The sequence below is a fragment of the Haemorhous mexicanus genome, chromosome 6 (genome assembly GCF_027477595.1).
Source record: "Haemorhous mexicanus isolate bHaeMex1 chromosome 6, bHaeMex1.pri, whole genome shotgun sequence".
Lineage (NCBI taxonomy): Eukaryota > Metazoa > Chordata > Aves > Passeriformes > Fringillidae > Haemorhous > Haemorhous mexicanus.
In genome coordinates, this window is record NC_082346.1 from 54,557,020 (window position 1) to 54,575,839 (window position 18,820).

Sequence of the window (18,820 nt, forward strand, 5' to 3'; positions counted from 1 at the left end):
TGACATGGTTGAAGCTATTAGAAGAATAAATCAAGAGAAAATTCTCCTACTGCCTGCACAAAATGGGGGAAGGATAGAGCAGAGGCCCCAGTACTGTGATGCTACACAAGAGCAATTACCATAAACTGAAAAGGGCATAGAAATGGTAGCTAGAATTGGGCTTCCCTCCCTGAAGTTGAAAGGTGTCAGAAAGAGGAGGGAGGAATCTCCACTACTGAAACTGAAGTCATGCTAATTGCCTTCATCTCACACCGCTTTTCATTCCTTATTGGATGACCTTTTTAAATGCACAGGAAAACATCAGAATAAATAATTCTGAAGATTACCAGTAGAAAGAGCAGTAAGTGTTTTGATTTGAATGCAGCTGAGTCTGCTCACACTGGTGGTGGGTTTAGCTCAAATATACTGCTAAGAGTACTCTTCTTGCAAGAATATATGCAATGATGCTTATCCAGTATCCTGTAAGTGATGTTAGGAGCCTGTATCTGTGCAATGAGTAGCACTGGTTTTGTGGGGATTATTCGCACTTGGGGTCAAGTTTAAAACCAAGTCTTTGTATCTGGATCCTTCCTCAGGAGGGTTCTCTGCTGTGGAGAGGAAATGAGAAGAAAAAACAGTCTTTTTGAAATAATTTGTGAGACAGGGAAGAAGGATGCAGTTCCTTGAATATTTTGATTTGGCTGGGGAATGTTCTGCTTTGGAACTTGTCCCTGCTCCTTGGCAGACTGAAACTCTTCATTTCAGAAATGGTTATTCTGCTCCTGGAGCAAGAGCTTTGCTCTCTTGTTCTGTGTTCTCTGCCCTCTTTATCTTATTACAAAAATATCCCTGTATGTGGTCTCTTGGCTTTGACAGAAACTCCTTAAAGAACTTGGAGAAGTCACTTACTCATTCTCAGCCTTGCCTTTAAGAAGGCAGCAATACTTGCAGGAGCCTCAGAGGGTTCTTGAGAGAGGGATGACATCTAGAAGTGTGAAAGTTCCTTTGTTGGTCAAACAAACCTACGCAGTGAAAGCAATCATTTCAGATTTCTCTCTCTCACTGCTGAGCTTCTGCTCTTTGTTCAGGGAAGGGTAGGCAAAAAGGCATGGCTTTTATTTCCTTTACATTACATTTCCAATACAAGATTTACAGTGTGACTGCTTTGCATGCTGGTTTAGAGGTTTTTTTTAATGTGACTGATGTTCAAGTACTCTAATGATCACTCATATCACTGTTGTTATGCAGGTAAACAATGTGCCTACCTTTACAGAGCCCATACTGCTGTACTGCTGGTGAGAACCATTGGTAACTTGACCTTCCTCTCTGATTTGTACTTATGCATCTAATAATAAATAATCACATGTGGAAGAGTCAATGGTGAAATAAACACACTCCTTTTAGTACCCTAATTCAGCAAAATAAACCATGAGAAGCATTTCAGTAATTTACTATAGTAAGTGCCCTCAGCAGCTTCTGCATTTCAGCTGTTTGGTGCTCCAGCATGAAAAAAATTATTTTGGTAATTGAATAGTTCCCAGAAAATATTCTATTTTTTTTTTTTTTTTTAAGGAACAGACCTTTCCTTCTCTATCTCCCCTCACCATTACAAAAAAAAAAAAAAAAAAAAAAAAAAAAAAAAAAAAAAAAAGAAAAAGAAAAGTTTATCTATGGATCTTTCCCCTTGCTAAATCGCCTTTTTTTCATTTGTTCAATACTTTCTCCAAAAAGTTCCCAGTTATTGAAAAACAGCTTCTGATTTGCAGCTGAACTGATGTAGCTGCAGGAGACTCCCTCTTCTTGCATCCCTCTAGAAAGCCAAAGGAACAACTGGGCAGGCACAGGAGCACAGGCTGGGGGGATCAGTGGTGACAGCACTGCAAACAGACACTGCCCAAGTCTCCTATGAAACCTGGGTTTCTGCTCAGCTGGGCTTCAAGGGATAATGAAATAGACTGGCATTCAAGCAGAATGGTAAACCTTAGTCTCTGAAGTTAGATGAAAAATAATCTCTGTTAAAGTTGCATGTCCTTAGGCATGGAGTTTTCAGCTGTTTCTGGAGTAATATGGTGAAAAATAATAGTCTGAGGGTCAAAACTATGATGAGAAGGAGCACACTACTTCCTGGAAGCACTCAAGCTGAGGTGACTTAAATAAGAGACTAATCTCTTAAAAACTACTGGGTTGCAAAATACCAGAGGTTAATGTTCTGCAGACTTCACATTTTGGGAGGGAAAGGGTGAAGCTGTCTATGGAGCAGGAGGAGAATCCCTCCAGAAGGCAAATGGGTGGGAAACACATGAGAAAAACACAGCAGACTAAGGAGAGGTGGGGAGAAAGGCTGGAGACTTCGGCATTTGAGTGTAGGCGGCTATGACCTCAATAAGAAAGACACTTCCCCCAGTGTCACCCTCGGTCTCAAAGTGATTTTTATTCCTCCTGTTCCAGAGGAACAGACTGTCATCACTCTTTTTTTCTGTCTCACATCACTCCCTCTGTGGTACTATTTCTTACAGCCTTAGCAGGAAGCATCTTGTTTGCATATACCTCTCATAATAAACAACATAATTCCTAGCTTACTTAATGCCTCCAGATTTTGTGCTTTCTCAGTACTGGCCTTGTTGCCGTTGTCCTTTCAAAGTACTCCAGCTTGAAGAAACCAAGATTTTGTCTCTAACTTTTTGACTGTGGAGATGTTTTGGTTTTTGTTGTTTTTTTTTTTTTTAAATTTACTTAGTGACTCAAGCTCCACAAAGTACCATTCTTACTTCTCACCAGCTGGTGGTCCATATGTCACTGCATCTCTACTCTTGTAAATACACGTTTGAAGTCATGCTCATAGATCAGACTTTTGGTGGTTAATATGGCAATATGTTAAAATGTCAAGCAATGCAGAATGAGTGAGTCAGGGGAAAAAAATAGAAGCAGTATTCTGCACATTTATAAAATTTTCCTTCTAAAGGGCTCCCAGTGGTCTGCAGATATCAGGGGATTCCTGCTAGTCTGACAGGGTCAGCACAGGGCTGGGATTTGGGATCCACAGCATCTTGATAGAAGCATCTGTGAGAGACAGTGGCTCCCAGCTTCTCAATGTTGTCTACCAACATGTTTAAACTAAATTAGGAAGAAAAAATACAGTCTGACACATTACCCATGAAAGATTGCCAGCTTCTAACTCCAACTCTTCATTACTCTGGAAAGAGAGTGGCAAGTGTTCTGTGAGGAGATGGTACTTTGTGACTTGGGGCTCAAAAATGAAAAGGAAAATGAAAATAGGAAATCCTTTGAACTTTGACATTGCTTCAGAGAGCATCCTAATGACTGTGGCTGCAACCTGTGTCTGCAGAGCAAAACCATCAGAGGCTTCAAATCTCTGGACCTCAGTCCATATTTTCAACTGAGTCATGGCAGCACCTTCACCACCTGCATTTCAAGCAGAGGTACAATCTCTGACCTCTCATACTTCCTCTTTTCACTGCATAATTGCCTTTAAATTTGGCAATGACTCTGCAAGCCAGTGCCCTCATTCCTAGTGCTGAAGAAAGTAGCCAGGGTAAGAATAGAAAATGCAGCTAAGAGCTTTCTACAAAAGAGATGCCACTAGTAAGGGGATAATAGTTTTTGTTGATTTTACTGATTCTGCTGTTAATAACAATGCCTTCTGTCATTGTGAATGCTGTAGTTAACCAGTCTCCAATTCAGTGGCTCACAACAAAAGCATAAGGACACAATTGTGCTATAAATCCATGCTACAGCTGTATGCCAGCTATGGGTGCATGAATGCAGACTTATAGCTGGAAACACTCTGGATATGAATGACTGGAGTATCATGTGAGTGATTTATTGTTTATATAAATGTAAAAAAAACCTGTAAATAGCATAGCCTTATAGAAAAAAGAATGTGTTGTTTTCTTGAGTCTCTTTCCATTTACATTAATCTCTCTGCAGAGCAGTAGTGAACTCTTCAGCTTCTGTGTGGTCTGTGCAAACCAATGTGTAATGTAACTAATCTGTGCATAATGAGGTAGATAACACTCAAAAAGGAGTTGTGGTTCTGGGAAAAAATTGGAGTCCTCCAAGGATGAAGTAATGGATTCATTCAGTTACTTAGAATTCAGCATGCAACCATATCTATGCCTATTTATATCTCAAGATGTTTCCCAATATTGTGCCTACAGAGATGATGAATAAGGAGATGGGATGGTCTACAAATCCAGGCTGGCAATTTGATCAGAACTGTCTGCTCTGCCTGCCATGATAACTGGTAGTTCAGTGCTGTAAGAACCTTGAGATGAAAATCCTAATAGACTTTGTTTTTACTGTTTTAGGATTTGGAGTTCTCTTTGGGGGATGGAGATGAGAATGCAAAGTAACTGCAAAGCCACAGTAGAGAAGTCCAGTCCACATTGTGTTACTGAAAAGCATTCATTAAAATTTTACTATCAAAACTGTAAGTCAAACTTTCCATGTTCATTGAGTCCAAGTAAAATGATGCTCATCTGCTTCACATTCTCAGGTTATAATAAAAGTCGTTTTCCACACTGGACTATGGGAGGGTTATCACTGCATTTACAAAGAATGGTTTTAGATGAAAATAATTGTTCTTAAAAGCAAAGTATATTGAGCCAAACTGTCTAGATTAACACTGTTTTTCTCAAACAGCTCCAAGTCACTGTGTACTGGAATTAATGGGACATCTCTCTTGGAGGTTTTTTCTGTTACATTTTGATGATATTCAGTTCTAGTTTGTAAAGAAAACCCTCCAGAAACTCACAGCATGTGAAGCCCGTCAGTTCCAGTAAGCAAATCTGCTGAGGCTTTATCAATTTAAAAAGCATAACACAGTTATAAGAAAGCAAGTTGAAGTCTACAGCTACTGTAAAACTCTGCATCAGCAGCTTTGTCAAGGAGGAGAAAAAAAATGTTCTTGTTTTCAGAAGTTACCACTATCTAGAACTTTTGGCATCATATGCAGTAGAAAAGACAGCCTTAGTCCTCTGAACTGACATTTGTTTGCAGAGTACCTGTTTAGTGCTATAATTTAATGTATTTTTAGTTTTTCAGAAAAAAAATATCATGACTTTTAGGTTGATTTCTCTTGTAAATTGAGAAGGAGGGAAGTGGGGCGGGGAGGGAGGGAAGTTGCTTTGTTGCTAAACAGTATAGGTCAGCTAAATTTGGCCCAAAGAAACTCACGTCAGTCTCCTCTACCTATGACTCATTTCTTCCATCTCCTGCTCATATGGTTTGTTGCCAGAGCTACCCCTTGAGTTATACAAAGGACTAATTAACCTTCTTCATGGAAGAGCCAAGACTCTTGCTCCTTCCTTCACAGGGAACTGTGGTCTGCTGTGCATCTCCTAGAGGCTTCCTGCTCTTGGTGTCTTCTGGAGTGAAAGAGTTTAATAAAGAGCATTTGATGCAAAGACAAGACACTGTCAGCATCTCGTGAAGAAATAAAACAGGACCAGCCATGAAAATATGCTTTGGGAAGGTTTCACTCCTGGGAATGTCATTTCAGCAAGGGGGCTGCAGTGGTTCCAGCTGCAGAGCAAGGGTACTGTTTTGCCTTCCACAAGTGAGAAAACACAAAATTCCATCATTCTCATTACCTTCATCAGCCCTATTTACCTGGGGACATCTGCAAGCTTGTCAGATATGTAGGGGCTCCAGAGCAAAGACTGGAATTAACTGGGCTGTTCTAGACTACATTTTGAAGTATGGGCTGAAAATCTACCTGGAAACCTGCCCCTGATGCCCATTGCACTGGGTGACATCAGTGCAGTAGGGACAGGGATAAGCCAGGAAATGTATTTCTGTTTCAAAAGGCTTGTGAAGGCTCAGAACTGAAGTGGAACTGGAGAGCTTCAGACTTGTCAGGGTCACACTGCTGATGTGGCTGATGCTTCCTTCACTGTGTGGCTCTGCCCGGAGCTGTGTTTGCAGGGCTGCAAAGAGATGGCAATGTGGGATTTGAGGGCCAGCTGCTGTGCAGATTTGGACAAAAATCACCCAGGCCAGTCATGCACCCCTTTTAGCAACAGCCTGTCTTTGAATTCAGCACTGGGAAGAAGTAGGACAGAGGATCATTTGGGAACGTGTAAAAACTTCCTGGTCAGTTTTGTGACGGGGTCAATCAAATTTTTCTGTGTGTTGAGGTATGATGTTGCTCTAAGTAATTACTTAAATATTATTGCTGCTCTGTCTTTCATCACTCTGCTTGCATTGCTTTGGGCTAGTTTGCTGTTTTTCTCATTTTTACCCAGTCTTCAGAGTATTTGACTCAATCTTTCCTTCATTATTTCTTGGTCTCTTATCAATCTAAATCTGAATGCAAATACAAATAAAAGCATCATTTTTATTCATAAGCTGAGAGTCAAAAATAAACATACAGTTTATTTTGAATTTGAACAGAACTGTTTCAGTGCTATAGACTGCTTGAATGTAGCCTCAAAAATTCAATTTCCCTATAGAAAACAGCACTTTCCTCCTCATTAAGGATGAGTTTCTGTCCATGAATGTACCTTGTTACTAGTTTCATACTGAAATGATAAGAATATCGGGCAGAGCTACAAAAATTTTATTTTTTAGCCACTCACGGATCTGCTCTAAATCTTGGTACACCTTGGTCTGGACTGTTTCTGATTAACTCCTTGGAAATACTTCTTCCTTGTTACAGGACAGAGATAGGCTTCATAAAAAGAGGAAATCGTGTCTCAAAGGGCAAGTCACCCAGCAGTTACAAACTTAGTTAAACATGCATGTGCAAAGTCACATGCCACACATTTAGAGCTACTTAAATGTAATTTCAAGCACTTACATCTGTAGAACTTCTTAGCAGTAAGACCAATTATGCAGATACATAGGCAATTTCTTTTTTTTATCTGTAGAGTACTCTGTACAGGTGAAGCATTGAAAACTGTGTTAATTTGTGCAATACCTTGGTTAAGCCAGCATACCTGAGTTAAATAGTGGCAGAAAGATTTAACACTTCTAAAACTAGAAAGCACAGAAAAAAGGAGTGCTGATTGATTTCCTCTTCAATTTACCTTTCCTCTTCTTGCCTGCTGCAAGAACAAGCTCTTGGGTGGTATGAAGGGAAAAGATTAAGTAGCCATTCATTGATGGGAATTCCAGTATAGTTCTTGGAATATCTTAAAAATAAATCAGTTTCTTAAACTGATCCTTCTATCTAAGTTGCAGTTATAGCTAACAGAAACATAAAATGAGCTATTTGCTTGACCTGATTTGTATGGAAGCTTCAGAGTTAAGGCCCTTTGCTCTGACATGGATATGAAACTGGTCTTGAACAGCAGGCAGCAATTTGGAGCTGCTGAGTCAGGAGAGTTTCTTGTGAACATGAGGGTCTTTGTAGAGCAGCAGTGACTCCCTGAAGAGCTCAGTATTCCCAAAAAATATTGAAGCTCCTCTTTTCTTCTGTGACATCCTCCTCCTCTGTCTTCTCCTTCTTTGGAAAATGGGAAAAATCAAGGTCAGGTGGTAAAAATTTGCATTTTGCTCTGGACAGCTGAAATGGCATTTGTGCAGTCATGATGTCCTAGTATGTCATGTAAGTCAGCCAGCCACTGCTTTGCCAGCATGCTCCTCAAATACTGCTTGCCCTCTGAGATGCAGGTCTGCTGCATGAGTTGTGTGTATATGTTCTCTTGAACACAACTTCTCAATTTTGGTTTTGCTGGCATGGTGACAGTTGGGTGAGCTCATGATTTTTCCATGACTTTCAGAGCTTAAAAAATGCATATATGAAGAATGTCATGCTTTGGGGAATGATAGAGCTGCATGTGACATGGAGGCCCTCACTTTTATGCCAGTACAAACATTACTACAAACCAAGAAATGAGCAGTGGCTCTACACTGTTCAGTGAGGCAGAACTTATTCCTCCTGGAAGAGTTGAATAACAACAGTTGTGCAGTTCACACCAGCAGCAGGGCAATCACACACCAGAGAAATCCTTCAAGGAGCTACAGGCACTTATGATCCTGCTGTTCTGCTGGAGGGCTCTGTGTATTATACAATCCTCACATTCTTGAATTCCAAAAAGCGTGGTTACACCTCACTGTCTACTGTCTGTTTTTCAGCACATTGTACTTCATGCTAAGCTGGCTTTAGATCATCACTAAAACATAAAGACAATTCAGTCTTTTCAATTGTTAATATGAAAAGCTTAATAGTTTTGATATACTTCAGATGCTTTTGATTTTTAGAGAACACTGCATCAAATGTGGTGATACAGGTTTTATTTGAATGCATTCTAAAGTCACTTGTGTGTAAATCAAGAATTGGTTGGTAAATTAAATTGCCTAAGCCATGCCAGCAGCAGCAGAGCTGGAAATTGCAAAAAGCCAGTAATAAAGTGTTGCAGACAAGTTATCTCCTTTCTTTCATCAGTCTGTGAGCTGTAGCAGCAGCAAGCATTCAAATTCTACTTGATTTCACCACAGAGCACACTTAAGTGCAGTTCACAAACTGTACTGTCCTTGAACTATCTGGGGTTCATAGCATGAAACCTCTTATATTCCTCATCTTATAAGGTGGTTTTGTTACTGCTGCAGTGGCTGCCACTGTTTGCTTTGCAAGTTGCTGCTTTCAGTGTTCAGCACAGACCCCTCAGTAGCTTTGGTCAAAGTGCTTACATAAACTGAAGCCTAATAGCAGTAAAGGGGAGGCATCCAATTTTCCCACCTTTGAATTTCTTAGAATCATGGATGATTGTGTCTTTGGAACTTGAAGGGGGAGAACCCTACAACAACAAAAGGAAACTGTTCTCTAAGTTCTGCCCCTTATGATACAAAGTTCTGGGCTAATCACAAGCACTATACAAAATTGAATTTTCTTTCTTATTTTTTCTTAAATATCTGTCTGAAATGCCTTCCTTTATTTATTTTTCTTTTCTGAGAAGCTCATGGCATTGCTCAGTGATGCATTTTGCCTTGCAAGAAAGGGGTAGGCAGATCATTATTTGTAAGCTAGGCATCACTGAGGTCCAGCCTCTTCCCCATGACTCACTGCAGCTCCTGGCTGATGGCATGGCTCATCTACTCCTACCTACTTCCTTGGTCTCTTCAGATGTTTGCTCATCTCCCACTTGTCCCTGGAGGCCACTTTACACAACTCTACCTGGTTTCATTCAACTTGAATCTGTTCTGCCCTCTGTTTCTGTCATGTTCCTTGTTTGGTGGATGCTTTTGCTTCACTCACTATTTACCTAGAACTAAAGAATGCTATAACACAACAATTGTTACATCAGCTGATGGGGATGGTTCCTTCCATACTGACATCACTGCCTTTTAGATCATTCTTCCAAGCAGCAGACAGAAGCTCAGGGCACAGGATTGTAGCACAGCATAGCAACAACACTCCTCCCTCAGCTGAACTGGTGCTGGTTTGACTGACTAGCACAGGGAATAGTAACAGTGGAAATTAGGTGTGATAAGCTGCACAAGCACACTGTTCCTCTGACAGCACTAACAAAATTCTCAGAGGGACTGGAATAGGTAGATCAGCAGGGCCCTGTGTCTCAGCCAATCCCAGTTGCAGGGCTGTAGCTTCCCTGGGGGCTGTGACTGTATCTGTGTGGGTCCATTGCTCCCATTGCTATGTTTGACAACCTCCAAACTCAAAGCTGAGTGTAGTCTCGGGGGGAGAGAGAGAGACATGTGCTTTAGCTACAGTCACACCCTGGATGGCAGCAGGAACAAACCAGATGTGCTGAAAACAGCACGGCAGGGCTGTCACTGCTGCTGGGACTGCCTGGCAGATAAAAACAGCTTCCAAAACAGAGGGAAAATGAAAATCTGGTTTACCTGTTTGAATATATGTTAGGCAGCTTTTTTTATCCTTTTCCTTTTCTTCTCCATCTTTCAAAATGCACCCACAATTCACCCAGCTTGATGACTTTTTTACCATCACCTCTAGTGACCCTGAACTCATGGCCCTTTCCTGCTAGCATTTCCCTATGCTCTATTTCTTCTGAGCTTGCCCTGTTCCATCTCTTTGCTTGTGTCCACAGCTGGGGTTCCATATCCCAGCATCAACTAGAGCCTGAAGACACTGCTGAGCAGATGGTGGAGCTGCTTCTTGCAGAGCCCTGCTGCTGTCCTGTGGCATTTTGCTTCTGTACAAGGCAGTGGCTCCCAGCATATCAGCTGTGGATGTGAAGACCAGACCTAGGGCAAAGTAAACCATGTCTGTTGGTTAACTTTCTGGGAAAAAAATATCCTCCCATTGCGTTCAAGTATGTGGTAAAATTAATGTAGATACAGGCTGAGAGAGGAATAAGGACAAGGTGGGGATGGCAGGAAATTGCAGTGTGTTCATTAGCATATGAAGAGAGCTATATTTATACCAAGTGCAAGGAAGGCAGCATGATCAGGTGGGCATTCAGGAAAGTATTTACATTTCCTGTAAACCATGGCAGAGGCTTTTCCCTAGAACTGCATGTGCCTCTGATGTTCCTTTTGAAGAAACCCATATTCCTTCCTTACCACAGATGAACTCAAACATGCTTGAGAAAAGTCCAAGTCTAAAAATTCAAGAGACTTGGATCAAGCTGCTGACTTACTACCAGCTGTGTGTGCAAAACAAACCACTTTGCTTTCATATGTTCTGAAACAAGGACTACAGTGAAAGGAAGATGGTACCTCACAGGTTCCTTGAGACACTTTTATCAGAGATCCCTGGGTAATTAGTAAAGTGCCCCTACTGATGCTACTAAAATAAAGTAGTCCTCAGTTGAGGAATACCATGATTATACTGTAAAGTGGAAACAGCTTCTTTGGAGGCACTGTGAGCCTGGCAGCTGGTCATGGTGATGATGTTTCCTCTTTTGTGTACTTTTAGATATACTGTTCAGCCTGTTGTGGAGCTTGAAAGCTTAGAACTAAGAATATTGATTTATAGAGTTTCTGAATTGTCACTGAAATTTTAGGAGAGTATAAAAAAAAAAAAAAAAGCTTTTATTGAACGATATCTGTCTCTTTAAGTGACATTTCCTGTGGAATGACATACTCTTCAGTGTAAGGAAGCTAAGAAGCTGATCAATATTTGTGTATAAAGTATTTCTAGAGATCTGTTTTGCCAATCCTTACATCATCCTCACTCAGAAAGTTTGACTATTACAGCCTGTATTTCAAGCAGAATGGAATGGAAGCAAAGGAAAAGTAGCCAGAAGTCTGTACTGGAGTTGCAGTGGAACTGGTCTTTCATTTGCAATTTTTAACCATTCTATGGGCTCAATCTGAGTTAGAGGAGTACTTTCCAGTCTACTGGGAATTTTATGTGCCAGCCACCACAGACATACAAGGCCTCAGGCTTGGAAGGCTTGTTCTTCTCTTGCAGATATGCACCAAAGATAGCACACTGCTGAGTCAAAGTAAGACAGTATAGGTACATTTGAAATTCACTTTATTAACTAAGATTTTCAGTCCTTGTTTATAGACAGGAAAAAGAACCAGATCCAAAAAACTGTGTTTAAAAGGTTGGAATCAGAAGTAATTAATGCTTAAAATGACTCTATAACCATACACAGCCAACCTACATAAGTGCAGATCCTCAAGAGGTTTGTGATTAGTAGTTAGCCTTACTCCTGCCTAATATATTGGTACCTTGAAATATAATAAACACTGTACTGCTAAGAATCATTTACAGTGAGAAGACTTCATTGCAAAAGCTGATTCTTTTCAGTCAAAGTTTTAGCACAAAATAGCATGTTTCTGCTTCTAGAGGAGGGTGTCCCTGTGTCAGGCTAAATACTGACAACCTCCCACCCCTGCTTCCTACTTCTCCTTCCACACATAGCTCTGTGACAGCTAGCCCCTGCTGCAAAGGACAGCATGTGACTTGGCAGGTCACAGCAGCTCCTGAGTCTGCAAGGGGAATTATTGCTGCCTTATGTGAGACGAATCACATTGCTCTGGACAGATTCTCAGTGAAGGAATGTGACAATCAGACTTGTATTAGTTTGCACTGTTGCTTGTGCTGCCTGGCCCAATGAATTTTATGGCTGAACAAAGCACAGGCTATCAGTGGACCAATTTTTCAGGCTCCTGCATTTACCCCTCTCTCTGAATGGGCCTGGCTGCCCCAGTCCTTGGGGATGCCTCAGATGGATCCCCATTCTCCTGGGCTGGGGGATGTACAAAGTTCACCCAAAGACTTACAGAGGTGGCTTGATAAAATATTTGGCCCTGTGGGCTCTCAAGGACTTTCATCTGTTCTTATTTAAAAGACTTTCTTCCTTTGAAGACCACTTTGCAATGCAAACCTTTATCACTCTGACCCTGAGAGTTTTCAACCTGGCTTCACTGTCCTGTGGTTTTGCACTTTGCTCCTGTTGTCCTGTTCTCTAACAAGGTTTTTTCCTTTTTGCTCATTACAGAACCCCTTTCTCATCCCTCTTTTGCAGGAGCCTTGTATGCCCTATGCACCCCAACTCCACTGGTGTGGGCTCACCCTCTAGTCCTTGAGCCAACACATCCCAGCTGATGTGGAATGGCACATCCTCAACTGGTAGCCAAAAAGAGTGGGGAAGGAGCTGGGCACAGGAGATAGGGCAGAGCACAATGAAGTATCATGTGGGAATGGCTTTCCTAGGTTACGCTGGTTTCTGCATACAACAAAAAATACCTCTTTGCTCCCAGCCTGCCATTTTGCTCTCGTTTCTTTCTTTCTTCTCCTAGCTTCAGGTTATCTCTCTTCATGACCTCTCTGAAGCCACTGGGGTTAAAACACAGGGTAATTTGTTTTTTACCTGGGTACCACATTTTGATAAGTTTAGAAAAAATCTAATCTCTCCAGGCTGTGAGTTTACCAGCTATTCAAGATAAGGACTCCAGATAGTTTCCCTAAACTGCCAAGGATTCTGTCAGTTTGCATCCAAGGGGATGAGACAGGGAGCCTGGAAAAGTTTGGGATGGAGCAGTGCAGCTTCTGCATGGGGTCCTGCTGGAGCTCCTCAGCCTGGCTTGCTGCTCTGCTTGGGAGCACAGGGAGCTCTGGAACTGGCCTTGCACCTGCAGGGCTGATGGGGACAAACCTCTGCCAGCATCAACTTTTGCACACAAGAATCTTTAACAGAAAATTTCTTTAACAAACTCCTGGGAGAGCCTGACCCTTCTCTTTGTGGAGTTAATAGCTTCATTTCAGTGGGGCAGGGTGGACTTCTCCATCTGTGCAGTACTCAGGGAGTACTGAGGTAAAGACTGACAGCTGCAAAATTGTGGTGTTTGGAAAATGGAACTTTATGAATGTTTATTCTCATTATAAAAAATTCTTGGGTTTTTTTTCACTACATTCTGCTCATTCTCCTGGGCTCTGCAGCTCATTATTACAAAAGAGGCAAGACTGAAAGCAGAGGCCAAGGCATGCTCAGAAAAGTATTAGAGGGATTAGACTGCATTTGTGCACACATGCTTGTCCAGCAAAGGTGTAAATATATATTCACTTGCATCTTCCAAGAGAGTCATTCATGACAGAAGTGTGCATACACTATAGGTGATTGGAATTTTTATTAGACACCAGTCCACATACTGAGGCACTTTCTCAGGCATTACTCAGGAAAAACTCACAGCTTTAACGTTATAGTACTTAAATACATGAAAATCCATAATAGATTGCACAGTGTTTTTCTTTCAGCCCAAAAGTTACAGTACTTCTGTTGCCATGGGGCTCTACAAAAGTGTATAAGTGCTTTAAAAATACATTCTTAGTAACTTTTGGACATGCAGCTTCATGTCCACTGTAAGAGACTTAAACCTCCTTTGCCTCAAGAGAAAATCAGGATTCTGTTTCCAGCCCAGAATTCATTAAACACTTGATCAATTTTCTGTTGCTTTGCATTTGCCCAGCTATTTCTTGAATTTCAGAACTTTTCTGCATTTCTAATAACTAAGGATAGCCATTCCAAACTGAAGGAATCTAAAAAGTTTTTCTTGGACAAGAGTTGTCACTAACCAGAGTTACCAGATTCAGAGAAGGAATTTAGGCTTGTCCAATAAAACCAAGTAAGATCATGGCCAGTGTATTTGATTATGAAAAGAAGTTCCATAAAGTATTTAAAGGGTAGTAAAAAGTGAATCTCTTACCAATCACTTTGATAATGTGTTAGTAGAAAAGGTTTTACTAATTTTTAATTCATTTGTTAAAAAGAGCTAGAATGCTTTCTTCTTTCTTTTTCTTTCTCAACAACATACACAAAAGCAATAGCCCCCAAAGCAGACTTGCACTAGGACATGAGATGGAAAACTTATAAAACCCATCTCCTTTTGCTTAAAGCAGAGAGATGTGCTGAGAAACTGGTACAGTATGACAACATTTTAAACACAGAGGAGACAAGATTTATCTGGCTGGTATACAATATAAAACAGAAATCGAACACCGATGCTACAGTGCTATATTGAAACAAACCACATTAATTAGATGCTTTGAAGTCAAGCCTATATTTTCTTCAGCTTTTTCATGAATTATTGATCCACTTTCCTCATTAAATGGAATGGCAGGCTCTTGCAGTAAATGGACAAGTGGCTACAACATTTATATAATCAAATATGCTCTGCATCTGGCAATAAAACATGTTTGTGTGTAAAACATGCTTTCTGAATTGACATCCCTGCAAAACAGATTTACTAGAATAACCACATTCCTTTTCTTTTGTCTCTAAAGCACAGCTTGCCTTGCATCATCATGCAATCCAGTATTCTACTCTGATCGTATTAAGCAAAATATTTTCCAAGAGCCTGTATTGTGCATTGTGCAACAGAACACTTCTTCTCGATAATGAGATGTAAATAAACTGTCTCACTTACCTTATTTTCTCCATTTCTGCCGCAGAGGCCTACAAGAAATCAAATAATAGGAGCAAGTGAATGAAAGAAAACATTCACTCCGCAGATTTATGCATAGTTAAGGCTTTCCGAATGCTTCTCGGCAAGTGGCTACAGAGCGCCGGCGAGCGAGCCCCACATCTGCATCAGCCGAGAATAGCAGCGGCAGCCGAAGTGGGGAGCGGAGCCGAGCGCAGCGGGAGCCCGGTGTACCCACGAGCCATGGGCACCGGAATGACTCAGTTGTAGCGCTGAGGCAGAAAATGGGGAGGGGAAAAAAAGAAGAAGAAAATGGAAAAAAAAAAAAAAAAAAAGCAAGCCAAAAGCAAGCAGCGGCAAGTAACAGGTTACTGAGCCTCCCGGGTTTCCCAGGGAAAGTTGAATTGCGGTGCTACCCTCGGTGCGGTGGGCATGGCAGCGGGCTGGGCTGGCGGGGATTGACAGTGACTTCATCACACGTGAATTCGGAGCTCAATTCATCATCTTTCGCTGAGCCCGACAGATGGAAGGACACCAGCTTGCCTCCTTCGTGGGAGTTTCGAGTAATCAAATTACTTTCCTCAAGTAATACACTATCTTGACAATTAGCATCTCAATACACGGAGGCGGCCGGTTAACCCCTTGGCTGCCGCTGCCCCGCCTGCAGCTCCCGTCACCCCCGGCCCGCGGCTCGGCTCTGCCACGGACCGAGAGGCTCTCCCACATCCTCACGGAGCCCGCACGGACGTACCTGGTCATGGCATTACCCTGCCTAGGCTCTTTTTACCCTATAGATACTGTAAATTCCTGCTTGCCTATAGCACGGAGACTCATTAATTTCTCCAGCATTACTTGTTAGCATAGTCTTGTTAACCCTTTGGTTGCTTTTTTTGTCATTGTCTCGTGCAGATCCTAAATAGCTGCTCCCATTTCATTTTAGCACAGCACTGGCACAGAATCTCATCAATTCTCCCAGTCCCGCTTTATTGTAACTAAGGAATGAGCACTCAGAGCCATCCTGCAATCTCTAGAGCCAGATAAATCCCAGCATCACAGAATCTCTTATTTATACTGAAAGCATTGGCCATTAATCATGAGCACTTTAAACCTTATTGATTAACGGTGAACAATCATATTTGAGTATGAAATAAATTAAAGATTAAAAATAGAGAATGTAAATTTAATCAGTTAACCAGCAGGAAATTTGTCAAACTGCCTAATAAAACATCCCAAATGACAAATTGTTGGTTCTTCATTGGGTCACTTGTCTTCCCTTTTTCTCATTTACTTTTGATTTGCCCATTAGAGAAGTTGTCAGTCAGGTTGGTGTTTGCACGGCAGTTTCTGATGTCAAACATTAAGGATTTTAGCTATTCACTATGACTTGGTAGGCAGGAAGCCAGCTGCAGGAAAAACCCTCCTCAGTTTCTCAGTAATATATGTAATGCTTGTTTACATGGTCCTTGCTATATAAGCATGTATTACATACCTGCTGTGTTGGAACTACAAGGTTGTGTGTGGAATCTTGAGATTAAAAATGGAACCTAAAGACCCATAATTGCTTTCTCTAATTTGTGTCCACCCATTGAATCCTGCATGTTCTGTAGTACACAGGAAATAGATTCAACATTGCTGATCAGAAAATGAACCACAGAGGCTTTCTCCCCGGGCATGAGAATCTACTGGCAGACCCACTGGCTTGCCAGCTTGGCTCTCCAGACATGAACTCTCCAACACTGCCCTGCTCATCATGTTCCTTTAATTTTTGGGGAGATGACAGTTCATTTGCATGGCTTCTTGCTACTTCTTTGCCTTGAACTCTGGGAGTCGCTGTGAAGACAGGGTACTTAGGATATCTGATTTCAGAGCTTCTATTGTGGCAATATCTGCAGACATCAAGGGAAGATACCTGGCCTTGCTTTTGCCTAGTGCTTTGAATAATGCTGTACTCCTGGGGTCAGTGTGGGGGTTGCTTTGTGTGATTAAATCAAAGTATTGAGAAGAGGAGCTGTAGACTAATGTTTTGGTGATATTCATCTGTGAATGCAAGTGAGTCATTGGCTGCCAATCCTGACAGGAAATTAGTAGGGAGAAAAAAGCACAGCAAATGCCTAACACCAATTCAAACAAGAAAACTAAACCAAGTTGCAATACTTTTCTTTTTTTTTTTTCCTGGTAGGGCTGGGTTTTTCACCTCCTCACAGTGAAAGCTCTTTGCTCCATGTAATATGGCCATTTTTCCTACAGACCATTGAGGATGTTCTACTCTGCCTTTCCCTGGCAGGTTGTGCAGTAAAGGGATGTCTCCCCTCTGATGTGGAAACTTTGGGGTCAGATCAATCCTCCCCAAGGAGGATGCTCTGCCCCAGGTCAGGAGCCCCTCTGGGCTGCAGCACTGCAATGCTCCTTTACATCTTTAGACAGGGATCCACTTCCAGTAAATAAATAGGAGCACAGGACAGGACTAGAGCCTGGATGTTCTTCAGCAGATTGCCCTAGCTTTCAGCCTAGGGAGTCAAATGAATGTAACAGATAGGAGAAGTGGTGAAACAAAGACAGGAGCATCTGTAGAAACATAGCTTTCATCCCAAGCAGTTTATTTTCTCAGACAGCTGTGTCCCTTAGAAAAGTAATTTTCTATCCCTGTTTTTCCTTTTTCTTCTTCTTCCATTTCCTCCCCTTCTCCACATTTAATTTTTTTCTTTTTTTTTTCTTCCCCCCCCCCAAAAAAAAAAAAAGCCTTAACAACTCACAACTATTTTGAAAGTGTGTGGTTTTCTGAAAAAGCTCTGTAATTACAAGGTGACATTTTTACTAAGGCAAAATTGCTGCTCCTAGCCAGATCCCTGCCATTGATTTAGCCTGTGGAAGTTTAGAGGTTGCATCATCCTCCCACTGCTGTCTATGAAGGCTCCTGTCTGAAACATCTTACTGAATTGATTCAAAAATATAGTCTAAACGGCTCTGAATTGGCCACTTTGAGGACAAATCTTGTCCTTAAAGTCTTATGGGACCTATTTCAAGCAGATAGACTGAAGTGAAGGCTGGTGTAAGAATGTCCTTAATGGTAAGTCATCCATAAATTGTTGTTGCTAGTGTGTTGATTCATTTCAAGTGATTCTTGATGCCTAAACTGAGCAGTGATTGAAGCTGTCTGATTTTTTAATTAAATATTTTAAATTAAGATCAGTAATTACCTTTAATTATAAAAATATCAGATGTGATTTATTTACATGGGATTTTTTACAATATCAATGCAGTATGACTAAAGAATTTATTTAATTGGTCTAAAAATAACAATTTTTGATTTTACTGAAAAGTTTGGTCTGAGTAACTCAATAGGCTACATTTCTATATACAGTCTCTTTATTTAAAATACTGAGACTTGAAATGCTGAGGTTTGAAGATTTTAATTTTTACAGATATGGTGTGACATCTATCCCTGGAAACACTTTCGGGCAATGACTAACAATATAGATAGAAACCTGATTTTCCAAACATTCCAAGTGTTTGAAGGAAGCAAAGGTGATACATCAAACAAGTACCAAGACTCACCTTTTTTGGAAGTGTTAAACATTTAAAAGTACATTTTGGAGCGAATATTGAAATAGAAGTCAGTTACCTTTTTTTTTTTTAAATTTAATTTTTTTTAATATAATCCCCCATCCCTCACTTATTCTAGATTGCAAGTTGACATTCTTTGATATTCTTTGAGAACAAAGTCATTTGAATGAAAGCATGGATGCTATTAATGGAAACCCCAGGAAATTTAACTGAGTTTTTCCCTCTTCAGAACGTGGTAATTGCAGTTTAGACAGCACGACAATCTCTGGGTTGTTTTCAAGTTAGCAGAATGAATGAAGGATACTATGATCCCCTGATTTTTTATCTTTCCATGTTTCATTAATGAGTCAAACAAGCCCAAGACAACAGCAAAATATTCCTAGTCATTGACATACATAAAGCTTAGTGTAGTGATCCAGTTATTTGGGGTTTTTATGTGATCAGCATCTATAGTACT

The 18,820-nt window shown here is 41.0% G+C and overlaps 1 protein-coding gene across 1 annotated transcript in view; it reads right to left on the reverse strand.

Moving 5' to 3' along the window:
* Positions 1 to 18,820, reverse strand: part of BEGAIN (brain enriched guanylate kinase associated) — a 149,463-nt gene that overhangs the window by 98,051 nt on the left and 32,592 nt on the right. The window contains exon 2 of the mRNA XM_059848189.1: positions 14,803 to 14,831. Coding sequence (XP_059704172.1) covers positions 14,803 to 14,831 — 29 coding nt within the window. The remainder of the gene's footprint in view (positions 1 to 14,802; positions 14,832 to 18,820) is intronic.